The sequence below is a fragment of the Lycium barbarum genome, chromosome 8 (genome assembly GCF_019175385.1).
Source record: "Lycium barbarum isolate Lr01 chromosome 8, ASM1917538v2, whole genome shotgun sequence".
NCBI classification, from domain to species: Eukaryota; Viridiplantae; Streptophyta; class Magnoliopsida; order Solanales; family Solanaceae; genus Lycium; species Lycium barbarum.
The window spans coordinates 106,813,838-106,833,961 of NC_083344.1; the positions used below are offsets into that span (position 1 = coordinate 106,813,838).

Here is a 20,124-nt window from a genome sequence, read left to right on the forward strand (position 1 = left end):
TGAGACAGAAGACATAAAATTTAATTTTATAATAGGGGAAATTTCACTTATACATAATTTATGGGTCAAAATTACATATTCATAGCTCATATTTTAAATTACAAACCTACAGCCCAACATTTTATGGCCCAACTTGAATATTCAACTTTATACAACAATATACAACTTTATACACCTGGAGTAGACAATGTATCAACCTTGTATAAAAGTGTATAATAATGTATAAGAGGTGTTCATACATACTTTTACACTAGATATACATGATTATGCAAATTTATATAAGAGGTATATAACATTTTCAACTAGTATACAATATTATACAAACTCATATAAGAGGTGTTTATACATAAAAGGGATTTATACATAATGTATAAGAGGTGTTTATACACATTTCTATATCGTATAAAAGTGTATAATAATGTATAAAAATGTTTATACACATTTTAAACTTTTTTTAAGCAACCGCTAAGAAATTTCGCGGGGTATTTATTAATAGTAAACAAAAGCAAAAACATATTCAAACATAGAAATCCAACAGTGACACCAAACTAAGAAAAAATGGCTAAAGCATGTTAAAAAAAAATGGCTACAACGGGTAATTAATTTACCTAAAGTGATATACAGTGATATTTTCCCTTTATAATATTGAGTAAATCACAAAGATAATATTTTTATTGGATATTTATTTATTTATTGGAATTAAAGTTTAGATAAACTGCATATATCATTGTCTAATTTTTTTTTTCTTAAAAAAGACAAATTTATAATTCAAATAAAAGAAAAATGAAATAAAATCTAACTAAACTAAAAACATAAAGAAAAAAGACAACCTAACATATTATTGGTATATTTTCTTGTAAGTCTTCAAATTTCACTAACTTTTTCTTTTTGCCAAGTGAAGTATATAACTATAGATCGACATACAAATAACTTACAATTTTTCGCTTCTATTTCAGGAAATTAACTTCAACTCGAGTATTTATTTATAAATATATATATATATACTGTTAGTAACTTGTATTCAAAAATATACTTAAACAGAAACAGAAGCAAATTTCAGAAACGAAAATCAGAAGAACAGTATCTGAAAATATGTGTAGGAATTAAATCGAGCCCACTGAATGCACAGTGTGTCCTTAAGGAAATTATTCCCCTCAATGTACCCGAGGTTATGGAATATATCCTCCCAGGATAGAACGATTTACTCACCGTAGTAGCAGTACTGCAAACTTTGGTGATAGTGAACTGTAAAATCACACAGAATTTTTATGAAGTGCAAAAAAAGAAGATAGAAGAATTCAGAATTTTTCATTAGGAAAATCTGAAGGGATGACTAGATATTTATAACCAACAACAAGTGTCTGTTAACGAAATAGGTGTGTCTTTTCTGAAAATGCATGTGCCTTTTCGACAAAAAAAATATTTTTCCGAAAAAGGCAAAGGAAATAAAACTTTCATTTCCCATTCACACCAAATACCTAACAATCCCCCACATGAATGGGGAATGGCTCTATGATATAAAAATGCACGGACAAGTGTGTGATTTACAAATAAAGATTAATTGCATCTGGATAAGTAGGTTTCCCTTTGAACTTTCCGTAGTGAATATATGTCGGATATACTCGGTCAATCGGTAGATTTGATATCTTTGAACTGTCGAGCTTTGGTGTATACCTAGACAACCATATGTCACACAATTAACCCTTAACCGTCTATGGTTCTCACGGTTGTGTTCGTTTTAGCCATGAACACCGCCTGGTTTCATGAGTGCGTAGAGCATGGGCCTTTACCTAACATACTCCTTGAAGCGGCTTACACTTCACACTCACATAGGTGATTCCTAAACGTGTCATCTCGTACATACACTATTTGGTCATATGCCAAACTTAGAAATCATTAAAAAGCTTTAGCTTTATTAACTCGTTAAAAAGCCTTAAGGCCTTATCCTTGTTTTTGAACATTGTCTGATCACGAGAATGGATTGAGTTATTTGACAATGTTGAACCGTCATTCATAACTTTGTTTTCTCCTTGAACCTAGCTCTTGGGATCTCCAATCTGCTAGGTAGAGTTACCGCCATGATGACTTGTTCTAGGCCATAATCCCATTCCCTTTGTTGATCTTTCAACTACCTCTCTAATTAAGCCTTTTGTAAGCGGATCCGCGACATTATCTCTAGACCTTACATAGTCACTAGTGATAACTCCACTAGAAAGTAGTTGTCTAACGGTATTATGTCTTCATCGTATGTGACGAGACTTACCGTTATACATAATGCTCCCTGCCCTCCTTATTACCGCTTGGCTATTACAATGTATACATATATGTGCCAACGGTTTGGGCCAAAAAAAAATACACTCCAAGAAATTTCGGAGCCATTCAACTTCTTCACCGACCTTGTCTAGAGCTATAAACTCAGACTCCATTGTAGAGCAGGCGATATATGTCTATTTGGATGATTTCCAAGATATTGCTCCTCCACTATTGGTGAAAACATATTCATTTGTGGATTTAGATTCAGTTCATCCGGTGATCCAATTTGCAACAACATATCCTTCAACAACCGCAAGATATTTATTGTAATGCAATATAAAGTTTTAAGTATGTCGAAGACTCATGCATCTTGAGTTTACATATCTGATTATTAGCTACACTTGATGTAGCATCATTATAACAATATGTGTGGATAGTTGGCAACAGTTGTGGCCACAACTTTTAATAATATTTTTTTTGTCCAACCATTCCACTTCTATTCAGCAGCTGCACATTCAATAATTCAGATTTCATTGTAACACTCAAGTCTGCTTCTTTAATACCCAAGCATATAGTCCAATTGAGACTTGTTGTCACCACTATTCTTTGCAATAGCAAGATTTACATTAATCGGCGTTTAATACTTGAATGGTTCAAGTACCATTTTAACATAATGAGACTGAGACAATGCTAGACTTTAAAAAGTTCGGTGGTTTTTAATTCTTGGAATTAAATCGACAACCTCTAAGTCTTTCATATCAAAATTTCTAACAAGCATACGCTTAGTAGCATTTATGTCATTAATGTCTTTACTCATTATCAATAAATAAACAAACAATGACTATATGATTTAGAAAGTTCTTAATGTAAACTCATTTATCACACTCATTAATCTTAAACCATTTGCCAACATTGTTTGATCAAATTTAGCATGACATTGTTAAGGGTGCTTGTTTTAGTCCGTATAACGACTTAACAAGTTTGCACACCTTCTTTTCGTTACCAGGAACCACAAAACTCTTACGTTGTTCCATGTAAATTGCTTCCACAAATCTCCATTTAAGAAAGTTGTCTTAACATCCGTTTGATAGATTTCAAGACCATACACATCTGTCAATGCTTCTAATACCCGTATGGATATAATCCTTGTTACTAGCAAGTATGTGTCAAAATACTCAAGACCTTCTTTTTGTCTATAACATTTGACAACAAATTTTGCCTTGCATTTATCAATAGTGCCATCAACTTTCATTTTCCTTTCAAAATTCATTTGGAACTCAAAGGTTTGTCCCTAGGAGCAAGATCAACCAATTCACATGTATGGTTGTTCAATATGAATTCAATTTTCACTATTGACTGCCTCTTTCCAATATTAAGCTTCAAAAGAAATCATAGCTTCTTTAAAAAGTTTGAGGCTCATTTTCCAACAAAAATATCAGAAAATATAGTCCAAAGAATATAGACATCCTTTGACGTTTACTATTCCTTGGATTTTCCTGTTATGTGTACTTTCCTTTGTTTCTTTCCAGTCGTTAGATCTTTCACTAGACGTCGCACATTCCTTTTTATACGGATAAATAGTTTCAACATTATATGATTCAATTACCGTATTAACATGAATGTCAAATTTTCTTATTTGTACACCAAAATTGATATGCTTTACAATTTGTGGCATATCCAATCAAAACACAATCAACAGTTTTAAGTCCTATTTTACTCTTTGGGGTTTAGGAACTTTCACTTTGGCCAAACAACCCCCACACTTTGAAATATTTCAAATGAGGCTTTCTTCCTGTCCACTTTTCACATGGAATAGATTGTGTTTTACTATGGGGCACTCGATTGAGTATTCGACTAGCTGTAAGGATAGCTTCTCCTCACAAGTTCTGAGGCAAACCAGAACTTGTTTATAAGGCATTTACCATCTATGTTAAATTGTTCCTTCACAATGCAACGTCATCATTAAACACGTATGGACTTACTTCCCGTGAATCAGTCTCGTACATACTAGTCACCCATTAGTAAAAGGAGAACAAAAGAAACCAGCTCCTGCTCCTTGCATCATAACCACTTTATCAACACTTAAATTATCAGTAAGAAATTGATGGCCTGAATCTCTTTGAGACTGTTAGGGAAACAGGAAACGTGACTGATGAAGAAGGCTTTGCCATGAACATAGATAACATGGACATATTTAATGTCCAGCAATTAATATGATCCTCTTCATATAAATTCTTAGCCACTGAATTTTGTAATCAGAAGGACAATCACAAGGAGTTATAGAAAAAAAATGTGTCCGTTCACACTTTAAACCTCCAATTAGAATTTTCCTTTAATTTTCATCTCTATCAGTCAGTCGTACCATAGAATGCAATGAACATCCTTACGATCATAAGTTTTTTTTTTCCACTTAACCAGAGAATAAAACGGTGAAGTTTTTATATCTTCAAACCTAATACTTTCTGTCACAAATAGATTTAATAAATCGGTGAAGATTTTATATCTTCAAACCGAATGCAGAAACTTATATATACTCAATGAAGTTTTTATATCTTCAAATCGAGTAAACAAATGAGTAGAAAGTTACGAAAACTTTCATCTCAAAACTTGAGTAGGAAATCTGAAGATTTTAATTTCCAAAAAAGTAACTTTTTATTCCTGGAAAAAGATATCTTTTTATCTCAGGAAATAGTACTTTTATTTCTGGAAAAATACTTTTTTTTTCCTTCAAAACAATGAGAATCAATGAAGATTTTATTTCTTCAAACCAACACAATTTACTAACTTCAGCAAAGTTTTGATATTCTTTAAACCGAATTTACTAACTCGATAAAATTTTTATATTCTTTAAACCGAGTAGTAACTTGGAGTAAAAAATCACACAGATTTTAATCTCCAAACAGTGGAGTAGAAAACCACAAAGGTTTTAGTCTCCAAAAAGAGTATTATTTTGCCCCCCCCCCCCCCCCCCCCCAAAAGAGTGATTTTCTTTTCTAAGTAGACTATAAAGAAAAACACTTCATCGTTGGGTTCCATACTTCCTGAAAATTATAACTGATGATCTCAATGAATGAAATTTCAAGTTAAGTTGCTGAGATAAATTTTCAGCACCTTGCCATGTATTACTAATGTTTCTGCCATAGAATATACTTTGAGATCATCAAATACATGAAATATCTACCCTAACATGTATAAACACATGAATTTAATAAATCATAAGGGTAGGAGATTAAATGACAAGGGAGTGAAGAAAATATAACTCAATTTTAATGTCATTCCAATCTCTCCCAACAGTAACCATAACAAACAAATTACGCCCGAAAAGTTGTATCGGTTAATTCATTTGATGACAACTCTTCATATTCAGTTAAACATTTGGAGCATATTAATGGAAGAACATCACATTCACTTAAGATTAAATCTTGAGGCATTGCTCCTCATCTGTCACATCAACCATCCTTTCATTTTTTTTTAAATTTTTTTTTTAGTCCAAAGCAGGACACAGAAAAATAATATCATTAAATAAAAGACACATGTGAATATCCAGACACTAAATTAGTCTCCCAACAGACATTTTTTCGAATTTGAAACAAAAACTTTCTTCGTGTTTGTTGCAGCACCAACTAATTTCTTTCCATTCGGTGCCAAATCTCTTTTCCAAATGTTATTAGAGCATCAACGTTTCAAGTCTTTCAAATGAGAAAACTCAAATGACTTCCTGGTCAATCACTATTTGTTGTCCCTTCCTACATTACTATTTTGAAATCATAAAAAGGGAAAGTATCAATATTATGGATGCTTATCCGTATACTGAAGGGATCTTTCAGATGTTGGTATTGTCCTATTTCATAGACAAAAATTTCTCTTTCTTGTTTAGTTTCCAATAAACAGAAGAGCGATGAACACAGACTATAAAAATTATAATTTCCTTAAGATTGTTAGTAACCTGTATTCAAAAATATACTTAAACAGAAACAGAAGCAAATTTCAGAAACGAAAATCAGAAGAACAGTATCTGAAAATATGTGTAGGAATTAAATCGAGCCCACTGAATGCACAGTGTGTCCTTAAGGAAATTATTCCCCTCAATGTACCCGAGGTTATGGAATATATCCTCCCAGGATAGAACGATTTACTCACCGTAGTAGCGGTACTGCAAACTTTGGTGACAGCGAACCACTCGAAGGCTGTAAAATCACACAGAATTTTTATGAAGTGCAAAAAAAGAAGATAGAAGAATTCAGAATTTTTCATTAGGAAAATCTGAAGGGATGACTAGATATTTATAACCAACAACAGGTGTCTGTTAACGAAATAAGTGTGTCTTTTCTGAAAAGGCATGTAACTTTTCGACAAAAAAAATATTTTTCCGAAAAAGGGGAAATAAAACTTTCATTTCCCATTCACACCAAATACCTAACATGTACAACATCATCTGACCGCAAAATTAATGTTTTAACCTTCGAGAAAATACCAAAGATCCTTGCACCAAGTGGACTATGTGTGTTTATGCTTCAATGTCTAACTCCATTCAAGTACTCATACTATAGATATATGTACAATAGCAGCTACTTGCAAGCTTATCTAAAAAACATATGTATAATATTCAAATTTCGAGCATAATTTTTTTGTAACCTTCAACAAAAATGACAAACCCTCTACACCAATTGTACTACAGATGTTAATTTGAGAGGATTAAAATTGTAATTGCTAATGTGTTAATTGAGAATAGTCTCACTCTCATTATTGTTAACAACGATCAAGTTGCCTGTGATTGAGCAATTCAGTCGGTGCCTCATCAAAAATTAATTCTTCTCTTAAATATTTTATTGAATTTGGAGTAGATCATGAATTTAAATATGAATACTCAAGATTTATAGAGGTTTTTGCATTAAATTCTAGAACCAAAAAAAGACACCCACCGATGTATGTTACAGTAACTCAAGTCTCACAAAAGCTTGATGAAAATGAGAACTCCATAGTAAGCAAAATATTACTATCGTTTTCGGAGTAAATGATATCCTATCACGTCGCAGTTTTTAGCAAGACTTGGCAAAAACATGACTCAGTTAATAAAATAACACCCACGAGATCATTCTTCGGCGCAGGAACAAAGAATAATTCATAATGGCACACAGTCCTCAAAAAGTTATGAATTAGTAGTTACTGATAATAGTAACATACTGTGTGTGATACGAGAAGAAAACGGAAAAAATAATTACATCTTACTCAAAGAAGAAAAAGAATTTGTGATACTTCTTGTGAAATCTATATTCAAGTGAATTTATTAAGAGGTTTATAAGGTTTGTAGCAATGAATCATTCTTGTTAAAAGTACTTACTACCCAACCCAGTTTATCTCAGGGCTCGTTTTCTTTTTGTTCCCTTAGAAAAATTACATGGTAACATATATAGGTTAAATAACTTGAATAGCTATGTATAGATTGCACAAATGAGTAAAAAAAACACATGCTAAACTTATCTTTCAATTGAAGATTCATATGAAAAAATACTATCTCGAATGTTTATACTGTAGGTGGTATCTGAGATAACCAAAATAATCTTAGCCGCACCACTCCGCTGCTTCTTGAAACCTGACTGAAAAATTAAGGAGAAAAATAAAAAATTAAAATGCGAAAACTTATTCTTGAATTGAACTATATATATGATATAAATCCTTTGGAAGGATCCCTAAACTACCTGCAAATTCATAAGCGAATGGTGAGTTACGTAAAAACACTAAAAACCATCGATTCAAATCATCACGATAAACCATATAAAGTATGAGCACAAATGCTTGATTACAGATAAAAAGAAAATAGTAGCGGGGTTTATCCTGTGCGCACCAGACAGGTAGCAGCTGCGGGTTCCCTTATGATAAAAAAAAAAAAAAAAACTGATACATTCTTGGTATTTATAGTATGAGTGTTTGGAATATGTACTCATATTTGCCTCACAACTATGAAATAAAATAAATATAGCCTCCACTCAAATTTAGTCTCAATATGTGATGTCGTCTCAAGGGTCAAGCCAATGAAGCAATGGCTTTAGGCCCCATTGTCTTTAAGTTTTACCCTTTCCCTAACACCTCGAGGTGGTTTGTTCGAACCGCAGCTCAGTAAAAAAAAAAAAAAACGCAAGGCAGAATTTTGCAAATCTACCCAGCGAAATTCTGTCTTAAGGCTGAATTTGGGCCTCACAAGCAGAATTTGCATGGGCAGAAATTCTACCTGTGCCATGTAAATTCTGCCTTAAGGCAGAATTTCTGCCTGAAGGGCAAAATTTAAAAACCACCATTTTGAGAGTTGAAAATTAAAGACCACCCCCAGCGAAGGGCAATCCTGCAAATTGCCCCACAAGTACTCCCTCCGTTCACTTTTACTTGTCCATTATGGACTTTGCACACTTCTTAAAAAATAATAAATGAAGTGTATATTTTACCATGATGTCCATATTAATTGATGTATAATTGTATTGGATTTGGAATGAGTAAATAATGCTAAGGGTAAAACAGAAAAAATAAATTACTTTTCTCTTGATATGCGAAAGTGGACAAGTAAAAGTAGAAATCTATTTTTGAAATAGTGGACAAGTAAAGGTGAACGGAGGAGGGAGTATAAGATCTTTATAAAAAAAAAAAAAAGGAGAGAATTATTTAGCCATTGTGATTGATGATGGCACATGATTAATGTACATTCTAATAATAATTGTATTAGATATTAGATATGAAAGGCATTAAATAAATAAAATGTATTTTTCATCTTTTTTCAAGTTTTCAAGCATAGTAGTAAATAAATTAATTAATGTAATTTTATTCCGATATCAAGTTAACAATTTCTAGAATAAGATTCTATGTTCTAATTTTTTACGAAGTATCTTTTTCTTTAAATTTAAAATTTATTAATTTTTTAAATTTTTTAGCTTTAGTAGTATTTTTATTTATATATTTATCAGAACTCAAATACATCAATTATAAAGCATGAGTCAGGTTACTTAATATGATGTTTTTTTAAAGTTTAAGGCCTCATAATAAAGTTTGGCTTTAGACCCCTATTGTCCTTCTGCTCCCGTGAATATGCCCCCTCTTACAATTTTTTTTTTAATTGAGATGGAGTCTCAACTTGAGATAATATCTCAGATGGTCAGTCAACTATGAGTAGTTCACTCAGGAAATCACTCAACTTTGTTTTCTAACCAGAAAAACACTCAATTATTGGTGTTTCACTCAAACAGCCACTCAACTTTGTTTTCTAACCAGAAAGTCACTCAACTATTAATGTTTCATCTACAAAGTTACTCCACTTTGTTTTCTAACCAGAAAACACTCAATTATTGGTGTTTCACTCAAAAAGTCACCCAATTTTGTTTTCTAACGAGAAAGTCGCTCAACTATTGATGTTTCACGTACAAAGTTACTCAACTTTGTTTTCTAACCAGAAAGTCACTTAACTATTGATGTTTAACCTGCAAAGTCATTCAATTTATTTAAGTGATTTTTTAATTACATTTTGCTGATTTTTATTTAAAGTCAAAATTGTAAGAAATTAAAAAAACATCCATTTTAATCATTTTATTGACCCGTCCACTTGACTCAACTAAATAAAAATAATCATATTGATAATCTGATAAAAATAATTACTGATTTAGTATAATAGGCTAAACTATACTTATTGTATAGAAAAAAAACTCTATTGTTAATTAACTAAAAGAATCACCGTATTAATTAGATTTCACTGCTTGTTTGTAAGTGAGTCATCTAAGTCAATCTGTTAAACTCTGATTGAGTAATGCAATTAAAAGTCAAATATGATTTAACTCCATGAAAATGACTGAATCTTTTTCTTATTTTTCATTGGATATTTAGTTGTTTTTCCTTAGTACAGTAAATGGAAATTGTAGAAAGTCATCTAAGCCGATAACTATGATTGTGGAGTGTAATTAAAAGTTAAATATGATTTAACTCCATGAATATATTTTTAAAAGGTATTGGTCAATATTGTTTTAGTCAGGTCAAGTGGGCGGGTCAATAAAATGGTTAACATGGGTACTTTTTTATTTCTTACAATTTTAGCTTTAAATTAAAATCAACAAAATATAATTAAAAAATCATCTAAATAGGTTGAGTGACTTTCTGGTTAAAAAACAAAGTTGAGTGACTTTCCGAGTGAAACACCCATAGTTGAGTGACTTTCTGGTTAAAAGATAAAGTTGAGTGACTTTCTGAATGAAACACCCATTGTTGAGTGACTTTCTAGTTAGAAAATAAAGTTGAATGACTTTTTGAGTGAAACACCAATAGATGAGTGACCATCGGAGATATTATCTTGTCTCACCTCGCAAGACTCTTATCTTAAGTTCTTAACTACAAAGCTTTTAATTAAAATTTAACAGAGTAAATTGTATAATTCGGAGATGGTTATAAAAATTGTTTAATGTTGCATTTGATATAAGCATATGTAGATTGAAAATCATAGGTGTCTGAATTTACTTTGTAAATTGAACCTTCTTAATTTTACGTTTTTTTCAGTTTAGCGCTATACAATACTATGTAAAACAAGCAAACGGACAAGCATAACAAATAAAATCCGGTGCTCAGTTCCGATAAACAATTACAACAATTGAACATCAATCAAAACTACACCACATTTCATCGAACCCAAATGATTTCTCTTCACAATATTTTCCATATTAGATGAAAGCTTTGATTTTTTAGAGTTCGAGTTGATTACCATTTTAAAATAACTTATTGTAGTTCTTTTGTGAAGTTAGTTTTGAAAAATCTTTTCTTTTTGAGGATTTAGTTGCTTTTATTAAAATTAGGTGGTAGTGTAAATAGATAAAAGCTTTAGCAGATAGTATAAAGGAAGATTTGGGTTCCTTTTAGGGAGGAGCTTTTAAAGAAAGATTAATAAAAAGTCTTAAGAGATTACTCCCTCCGGATAAAAAAAAAAGTCCACTTAGCCTTTTTTTCTTGTATAAAAAAAAGAGTCCACTTAGCAAATCAAGAAAGAATTAACCTTCTTTTTTCATATTTGTCACTATTAAGTGTTATATGATCAAATCCCAATGCCTATTTAATTAGAGATAGTTTAGTCAAATTACCTATTTTTGTTTAGGAGTTAGTATTTTCTTAAGGGGTGTGTAAATGATTAAGTGGACTCTTTTTTTGATCCGGAGGGAGTAATAAATAACGAAGACTGCTCTCGTATCAAAGATGAACTGAAAAATGTTGCATGATTATTTCTTGAAGGCTTAATACATAGATTGCTCTTGAGATTGTAGCGAAATCCTTGTTACACATTCCTTGATCACGAGAAATCCTTTATACACCAAACGTTTCAAAGTGTCTAATACACACCGCTTTTTAGTTACCTGCCCATAAAAGAGGCGAGCAAATGAAAAATAAAATAAAAATCTAAGGTGCTTTATATGACATCAAATAAATTCTATCATTCTATGACATCTACGTTATATCCTCTTGCAACTCAGAAATGCAGATGAAGTTAACAAGGCTCCGCAAACTCCGTAAATGGATACATAATCGACTATGAACAAGAAATAGACGACGGTTCTGTATTCAAATTTTTTGTATCGCTCTATCATATTAAATACTTTAGTTTTGTCATTCATGCAATACTTCATAAATCGGATATTTTGAATGTCCTTGCATATAGAGGTTGAAACCAATTGTAGAGTATCATATTTGACATCATATAAAAGATCTGCATCCACAATATTTGTGTTGTTGGATTTGTAGAGTTAATTGTGAATTTGTGACTATCCAGCTCACGGTAACGCACATTGTAGTCCAAACGAGAACCGCAAATGTCAGACAAATCTTAAAAACAAATCCAGTAACCAATGAACTCAAGTTGGACCAAAAACATACGAAGATATGGCTGTTTATGTAGATTTTCACAACGATTTGCACATAAAATAATTCACATTATAGTATAAGATCGTGCATTGCGCGATTTGTCAAACTTAGTTAGAAGAAAATTGCATGCTAGAACAAAATGAGAGGCCAAATTCACGTGTCTATGAAGATTAATGTCAAATACAAGCATTGAATCTTTTCATTTTCTCCTGTATGGACAAAGTACAATTCACAAGTTCATATACAGTTGCGTTTGTATCAACCAAGAAACATATTTCCAGTACAAACTTATCTATACATCTATAATACCCCCAACAAAAAGAAAAGGACTATTTTATATGGGTCAAGAATTTGATCTAGAATTTGTCCTAAGAGTGATAAGCCACAAATTTAGCAAAATCAAGACAAAGGTCTTTATTAGCTGAAGATTTTGTATGAATGGTTTGATATCTGGGTTTCTGATATCTCTTGAACGAATGCCTAGTTGTACGATATCAGCTAGTTACACATCAAGCCCCCTTTGTTCCTCGCGAGAAGATGATTCAACTAATTCCGGGACTTGATCGAGCAAGCGATTGATTGCGTCGGGAAACTCACCCTTGGCTCGGTTGGTCTTACCCCCAACAACCACCGATGTTCCATCTTGCAATGCCCATAGCTTTGGAAAAAATACAATTGACATAAAAACATGTAAAAAACTAATGAGATTTCTAATTTTTTTTTGAAACTGGTAACTTGACTAATGAGGTTTCTAAAATTTACTAGCTCAAAGTTGTTTATGGTTTGGCAGGGTGTTTTACCTGTGTATGAGATAAATAACTGATGCACGTTGTAAGCATGAGAGCACCAAAACCAGCATAGACAATGGGTACTCCTGGATCAGTCTGCATTAAAATATGGTTCTCACATAAGGGCCATTGCAAACAAAATAGGAAAACAACTGAATTTGGTTGTTGCCAAATGAGGATTCATCTCGCTTACCTTTAGGTCAAGGCCACTACTGCCAATTGCATCTTCAATAACAATTTTTGTTCCATCAATCTCAATTGGAAGCTTTGAATTAGGCCGTCTAACTCCAGCAAATTTCCCTTCTTTATCATAAAGAATAATTGACTGCAAATCACGTGCGAGCATTGATCTGAATTATGAGCCGCCACAAGGACAAAAAAAGAATCAGAATAGTTGACATAATGGAGAACTCTAAAGACATAAGCAAGTCAGAAAGTTGAAGATTCCTATTGTCTCCCGAAATTTTGTTATTCCAGCAGGTCACCAAGATTTGGACCTGACATCGAAAGCTCATGCATCTATAGAGAGTAACAGACAAACAATTTCCTGAACAAGGTTCTGATATTTTTAACTTTCTGGCCCTTAATTCACCATGTTCTTCTTCCTGTATTTTGAAAAACACTAAAAAAACCAGATTCCTGTAGCTTGCGAAATGGGGCACCTATTACACAAATAATGGAAACTAGAAAAATTATATTTTTGGAACGCTCAAAAGAATAATATCCAGAAAATGTATAGGATTGTATATTAAGTATAAATATGCATATAATATACATATTGTATACACAAAGTATACGTATAATATACATAATACACAATAGGCGTATAAATTTTATATACTTTAGCTAGCGCCAGTAATAAATTTCGGCAGAAAGGCCAGTAATGAAAAAAGCCCTAGGAACTAATCAACTTTATGCTCCATATTATATTAGAAGAAAAGCAAGCGGCTCAAAGGTCCATGAGTTTAAGCAGTTATCTAGATAGTGTGGTAGTAGTTAAAGAACATACATTCCCTTAACATTGGGTGAATTATCATCACTGACTGGTAGGAATGTACCAAACAGCTTCTTGTCCCCACCATTCATTTGCAGTGGTGCCATAGCCAAATTAAAAGGACCTTCACCATCCTTCAGTACTTGCAGTGCTGAGATACTCCAATCTGTCTGGTATATAGTGATTCCCCCATACCTTAAGGGGTCATTTACACTTATAATCTTCCTCATTACTTCATTTCCATTAAGGTCAAATAATGAAAGATCAGTATGGTACTGTGCGACCTACAACACATATTAAAGACAAGGGGAAAACAAGGGCTCCTCAGCAGTTTGTATTGAGGGAAACACATTTGTCTTTCATAATCTGATTTTGCATACCTCTCCACTGTCGTAGTAATCCATGGTGAATCGATTGACATGAATCTCTGTAGTGAAAGCATCAGAAGGAGTGGATAGAAACCCATATGGTGCAAGTACATCTCCGGCAACAAAACTTAAACCTTGTGGAACAGTCACAGCCCCTCTAAAGCTTCCAGTTGCACTAAGAGTTCCTCCAGACATTATAAGCAGCAGAGATAAATGTACACCAATTGGAGCGAATCTACCTGCTAACCCTTTAAATGCATACAGAGCTGGCCCTTTTAGGAATACCTGAAGATACCGAGGTTTCTAAAGGTTAATCTAAAATGTCATAGTTTGAAGAAAGTAAGACACTAAAAGATGTTTGAGAACAAGCCATGCAAGGACATAAAAATGGGCGAGCAGATAAATGATTCAGAAAATATCACTAAGGTTCCACATTGGAGCAAATCAAATCTTACATTCTCCATTCTGTCAATGGGATAACATGAAACATGTTTAAAAGATAGTAGCGCTAACAGAAAGAAAAGAAAAAATATGCACTCTGTCTTAAACTCTATAGAGTATTGCAGGCATAGGGTAATGGCGCCGTAATGGACACCAGTAACAATTTAAGAAAGATCTCATCTCTCTTTGAAGAAAGCCAAGTGCTCAGCAGCCCTATAGACAACTTTTTTAGTTATCTATTTATGTAACCTGAGCATTTCTCCGTTTGGTAAAAGTGAAATATCAAGGTCGCTCATTCCTATGACAGACCTTTAAATCTGGACATTTCCACTCTAAACCAAGAAAAGAAAACAAATCAAGAAGAAAACTAGGAGAAGTGTTATATTTATACCTCATATCCAGCTCCCATCAGTATAACACCCAAGTCTTTAACTGATGCTCTAGGCAGAGTATCTGCATATTCTTGCTTACGAATTGTCTCTGGTGATTTTAAGAAAGACCATCTGCAGATTCGGTCAATTTCTCTTAACCCTAGTTATACTTAGAGAACCCAAGAAGAAGAAAAATCACATATAGTTGGACTGAAAAGCAGACCTTCTTGCTACCTTCACAAGGGGAATCTGTGTTGTGTATGTGCAAGCCATCAAGGATGCTCCAAGAAGAGCCAATGTTCCCAGGAAAACGGGTGACGAGAACATATGATCAAAGCCCATGGTGAGAACCCATCTCCAGCTGAAAAAACCCAAGGGAGGATGATCTTCAGGAAACTTTTGAAAGTAGTATTCTGGAGCCTCGCCTTGGTCAATGAAAGTTCCTTCAAGGGAACAAAGAGAAACAAAACCAACCTCCAGTTATTGCAGCATACTCATATTGAGAGGAACAAATAATAAGAAGTTATCAGCATGGTTGATTTAAGATGGAAAGAAGAGTTTATAGTTCAAATTTTCACATTTGATTACTCATATTTTTTTTTTTAATACGAACACATATTGAACAATAATTGCACCACACTGCATTAACAGTCTAAATATTCTGGTTTCATGCTAGTTTTCAGAGGAAAAAGCTAATGGTAATGCTATGATTTCGAGGAAAAAGCTCGTAGTCATGGCAAGATGGAAGGTGGAGCTGAAATGTCTCTTCTTTATATATAATTAAGTGAAATGGACTTAGAATCTCACAAGAACATGATATCTTTTGTGGAATTTGAGCGAAGGTGAGATAGGATGAGAACTCCAAATTGAAATCCGATAATTCAGATCATGAATGTGCCAATACTACATGTCTGCAGCATAGCTGCATAGGTATGCAATTGGAATAGCTACTGCGCAAATAATTAAGGATAAGAAATGCAAAGCCAAAATCAAGAATTATTGAGCAAACTTAGCTATGATGAAAGCTTATACATGGGAACCACATGAACTATTATATAAATCATCAACGATAAGAATGCAATTGGGTAATTTTTCTACGGAATCAACACCAGTCACACCATAATCATTTGTCCTCTACCGTAATATGTATGTCGCGCATATGCATGAAATACGTTACATTTCTCAATCAATCAATCAATTAAGCTTCAATTCCAAACTAGTTGGCGTCGGCTATATGAATCCTCTACATCTATTTTGCTTTATTCAGGCACATTTCATTCAATTATAGTTATTAAGTTGTCTTTTTATGGCAAGTTAGGATATCTCCAAAAACTAGAACTCCACTAAATCTCACAGTTATCTCTAAAGTGAAATGCGAGTCTCTACTAGAATAAAAGATCATCTTATGGTGTGTTTGATATGAAGGAAAAAGTTTCTAATTTTTTCATGTATGGATGGTCAACATATTTGGAGAATGTTTTCTCTAGGAAAATAAGTTCCTTAAAAAATGAGTAAAATGACTTCTCTAGTGAAAGTAGGGAAAACAAGTTGCGCATACCATATTGATTGTGTCCTCCCCACCACGCCACACACCTACCCCCGCAGCCACCTCCCACAGTATTAGTCTAGATTATAGACAAATGCTTTTAGAATAATATTTTTTGCTTACGTGCCCGAACACAAGAAAATAAGTAAAAAAAAAACCCATTTATTTTCTGGGAAAACATTTTCCTTACATACCAAACACACCCTAAAAGTAAATAATTTATCCAGGCATGAACTGTACCTCAATAAACTATCAAAAGGCTTTTCACACCTACATTTGCAGATATATAACTATAGACCAAAGTAAAGAAGCATTTCAGATTAAATCTCAGCTTTCATTTACCTAAGGCCATTAAGGCAGCAACAGTAAACATCTCAGCAATAGCCAAAGGCAAATTAGACAAAATTCCCAACACTTTTCTAGGCAACTTCTTGAATATCCCAAAACCAACACCACTAATATTCTTCACTTCCTCCACTTTCTTTCCACCATTTTTTCTGGACCCTTCTTTCACTTCAACAACTGGTGGGGCCCCATCAGAACCTGGCACTGAAATCACACTCTTTTCCTCGACGGGTTTTTTCCCTTTAACTGTGTTGAGCTTACATGTTAGAGTAAAGGAAAAAGTGTTGCCTTTGTTGTTGCTGTATACACCAAGAATTCTTGAATTGTGGATAAGGGGATAAGGTTTGAGGTTTAAGGGAAGAATTTGGTTTCGCATTCTTGATGATATCTTGAGTGTCTCCATTGAAATTGTCTTGAGAAAAAATGCAGAGGGAAGAGGTTTGCGTCAGTCCATGTATGTTCCTTTATCCACAAAGGCGTGCAAGAGATGCAAAGTGTACTTCAACTGACAACTAAAGTAGATCGGGACGATACTCTAGCTTAATACTAAGTTAAGTAACGCAATATGAATAATTATTTGGTAATAAATTTGGCATTATTAAATGAACTCATCTAATTTAATGTATTTGATTGGAAAAATATAATTAATTAATATTTTTTAATCTAATTTATAGTCAAGAATACTCCTTTAAATGATAAGATCTAATATTATCCTTTGTTACTTTATGCAATTAAAGTAAATTCAAGCCCATATGAAGAGCACCCGTACGATTAAAGTCAATGCAATATCAAAACTAGAATCTATAATGGTTCAACAAGTACGCAAAATTGTTTGTTTAATATTTTGATATTTATTAACCAAATGCCACATTTTAATTGAAAATGGTTTAAATTTTATTTGAACGATAATTAGTTTTCAAAAATCTATGGTTAAAAGTCAATTTGAATTTACTTTGAATTGAAAGGTAAAAGTATTGTAGTTAAAAGATATACCGTAATCACTTCCTATAATTCTGTAATTTTGTCTAATATATGAAACATAATTATAATTAATGCTTATACATACTACCTTGGCAGTATAATAGCAATAATTAATAGTAATAAATGCATTCTGTCTTAGTAAATGTATTCACCTAATTTGGTGTATTTGATTGGAGAAATAAACAACATCCCATAAGTAGTTACCTTTTAAATTGAGATTTGACTGAAAGATGTAAAAACTTTAATTGATATAAAAAATCGAATTTGGATTGAATTGAAAGATAGTTAATTTTTTAAAACTAATCAAATGATTATTCTTCCTGAAATTAAGCCGATAACGAATTAAATTTTGAAAATATGGAACACATCAAAATCATTTCGGTATATCAATTCATCATGATTACTTCCTTTTTAATAGTTTTTTTTTTCTTTCACCATAAGTAGGGTACTAGCAGAATGAAATCGGCTATGTTTTTGGTTTTGGGGCACTAAAATTGTAGAAATAAATACCAAACTTTCTTTTCCTATAATTATCTTTTTATGTATAGAAAATATTTTGCTAAAAATATTTGCATTGAGATTAAAAATTTGAATTTGAAAGGTAAAAATCTCTAGATTAACTCCTGAGCTACTCCACCTTTTCATCTTCTTTTTTTCCCAATTTAATTCCCTCGAATCATACATTTTACACAACCTTTTACTTTTAAATATTATTTGTATTTGTATTGTATTTGTGTAGGTTCTACAATTTTGTACAACTTCTGCTTCAAAGAAACAATGTGCTAAATCTGTCGAGGTACTCTCAAAACCTTTCTTTTATTTTTGTATTTATTTTTCACGTATATCCTAAATATTATTGGCCAAGTGGAATGTTTGCCCTGCCTACTACCATTTATCACCTTTCACACTAAATTAAAGCAATTATATTAAGATAGTTTGCTTTCTTCTTTGTGTTTCATGCATGTATAAGAGCAAGTCCAGGCAGTAGCAGGCAAGGTAGTGACCTTTTTTTTTTTTTTTTTTTGGCAGTCACATACATTTTTGGTTGCATATTAACATGTTCTTATTATAGAATGAGTCTAGCCAGTCATTTTTCTCTTCACTTTTTGCTCTTATTTTACACATTTTTGTTTGCAAATTCAGTTATTTGAAATTTTTTAAAGCTACATCTTGATTGTTATTCATATTGGTATAAAGGCAAAGAGACGGAAGGACCTGATGGTGGTATCTGCAAAGCACAACAATACTGATTTCTGTAGGTTTTTCTAACTTTTTATTATTTTTTCTTATTTAAAAGATTATGGTTATCAAATTAAAAGAGAAGATTGAATTGGTAGGATCAATCTATCCACTCCTAACAAGCAATAGATGGAGAGCAATAAGTGATCCATTTTAATATGATTTTTTTTGCGCATCGATTTTCTTAAAAGTTATTTGAGATATGTTGTGTCACATATAAGTTGTAATTAAAAATAGAGATCATTTTTTTTTTTAATCTGAAAAACTAAAATCATCAAGATAAAATTCTAAGCAACAAGTTGGAAATGAAAAAAATGTAAATTCTCATATAGTAATTTCAAGTATTAAAATTCAAAATTTTATGTCGAAAACAAAACAAAGAGATGGATATTAATCCAGTGGTTTGTTAATAAAAAGTCAAATTGTCAAATGTAATAATACTAAGTAATCAATAATGTAATAATGAAAAATAAAGAATATAAATTTATGCGGGGATTGCATAAATTTTTGTCTTCATTTTTTTGGAGATTTCGTTATTGGTATATTGATTAAAAATAAAATGACAATTGAACTTTTAGTAAAGTAATATGATCCCATGTATAATTAATACATGATCCAGGCTTCTATATTGGTTTGTTTTCATAAGTATTTAAGTGTTTTAACCTATCGAAGTGTTGAATATGCTAACATTCTCTCATATAAGCTTTATAATATCAGTTTATAATAAGTTGAATCTTTAAATTGTTCAATAAACCTGTATGTTCGTAATTACGTTTATCAAATGACCGCGCATCGCGTGGGTACGTATACTAGTTATAGTTATAAAGGAAAAATTCTCCATGTTCTAAAATTTTAGATTTGATTTTTTAAGTTTACATCTATTTGTATATATGTATATTATTTTGGAGCACTTGAACTTTAA

The 20,124-nt window shown here is 32.3% G+C and overlaps 1 protein-coding gene across 1 annotated transcript; it reads right to left on the minus strand.

Annotated features, from left to right (window-relative positions):
• Window positions 1-12,305: 12,305 nt before the first annotated feature.
• LOC132606557 (cytochrome c biogenesis protein CCS1, chloroplastic-like) lies at window positions 12,306-17,501 on the minus strand. The gene is made up of 8 exons (XM_060320131.1): window positions 16,980-17,501; window positions 15,315-15,534; window positions 15,112-15,223; window positions 14,292-14,564; window positions 13,927-14,195; window positions 13,111-13,267; window positions 12,930-13,013; window positions 12,306-12,787 (listed from the first exon to the last, which is right to left on the minus strand). Exons 1-8 carry the CDS (start codon window positions 17,383-17,385, stop codon window positions 12,632-12,634), a joined length of 1,677 nt encoding a protein of 558 aa, XP_060176114.1. The 5' UTR covers window positions 17,386-17,501; the 3' UTR covers window positions 12,306-12,631.
• Window positions 17,502-20,124: the final 2,623 nt, after the last annotated feature.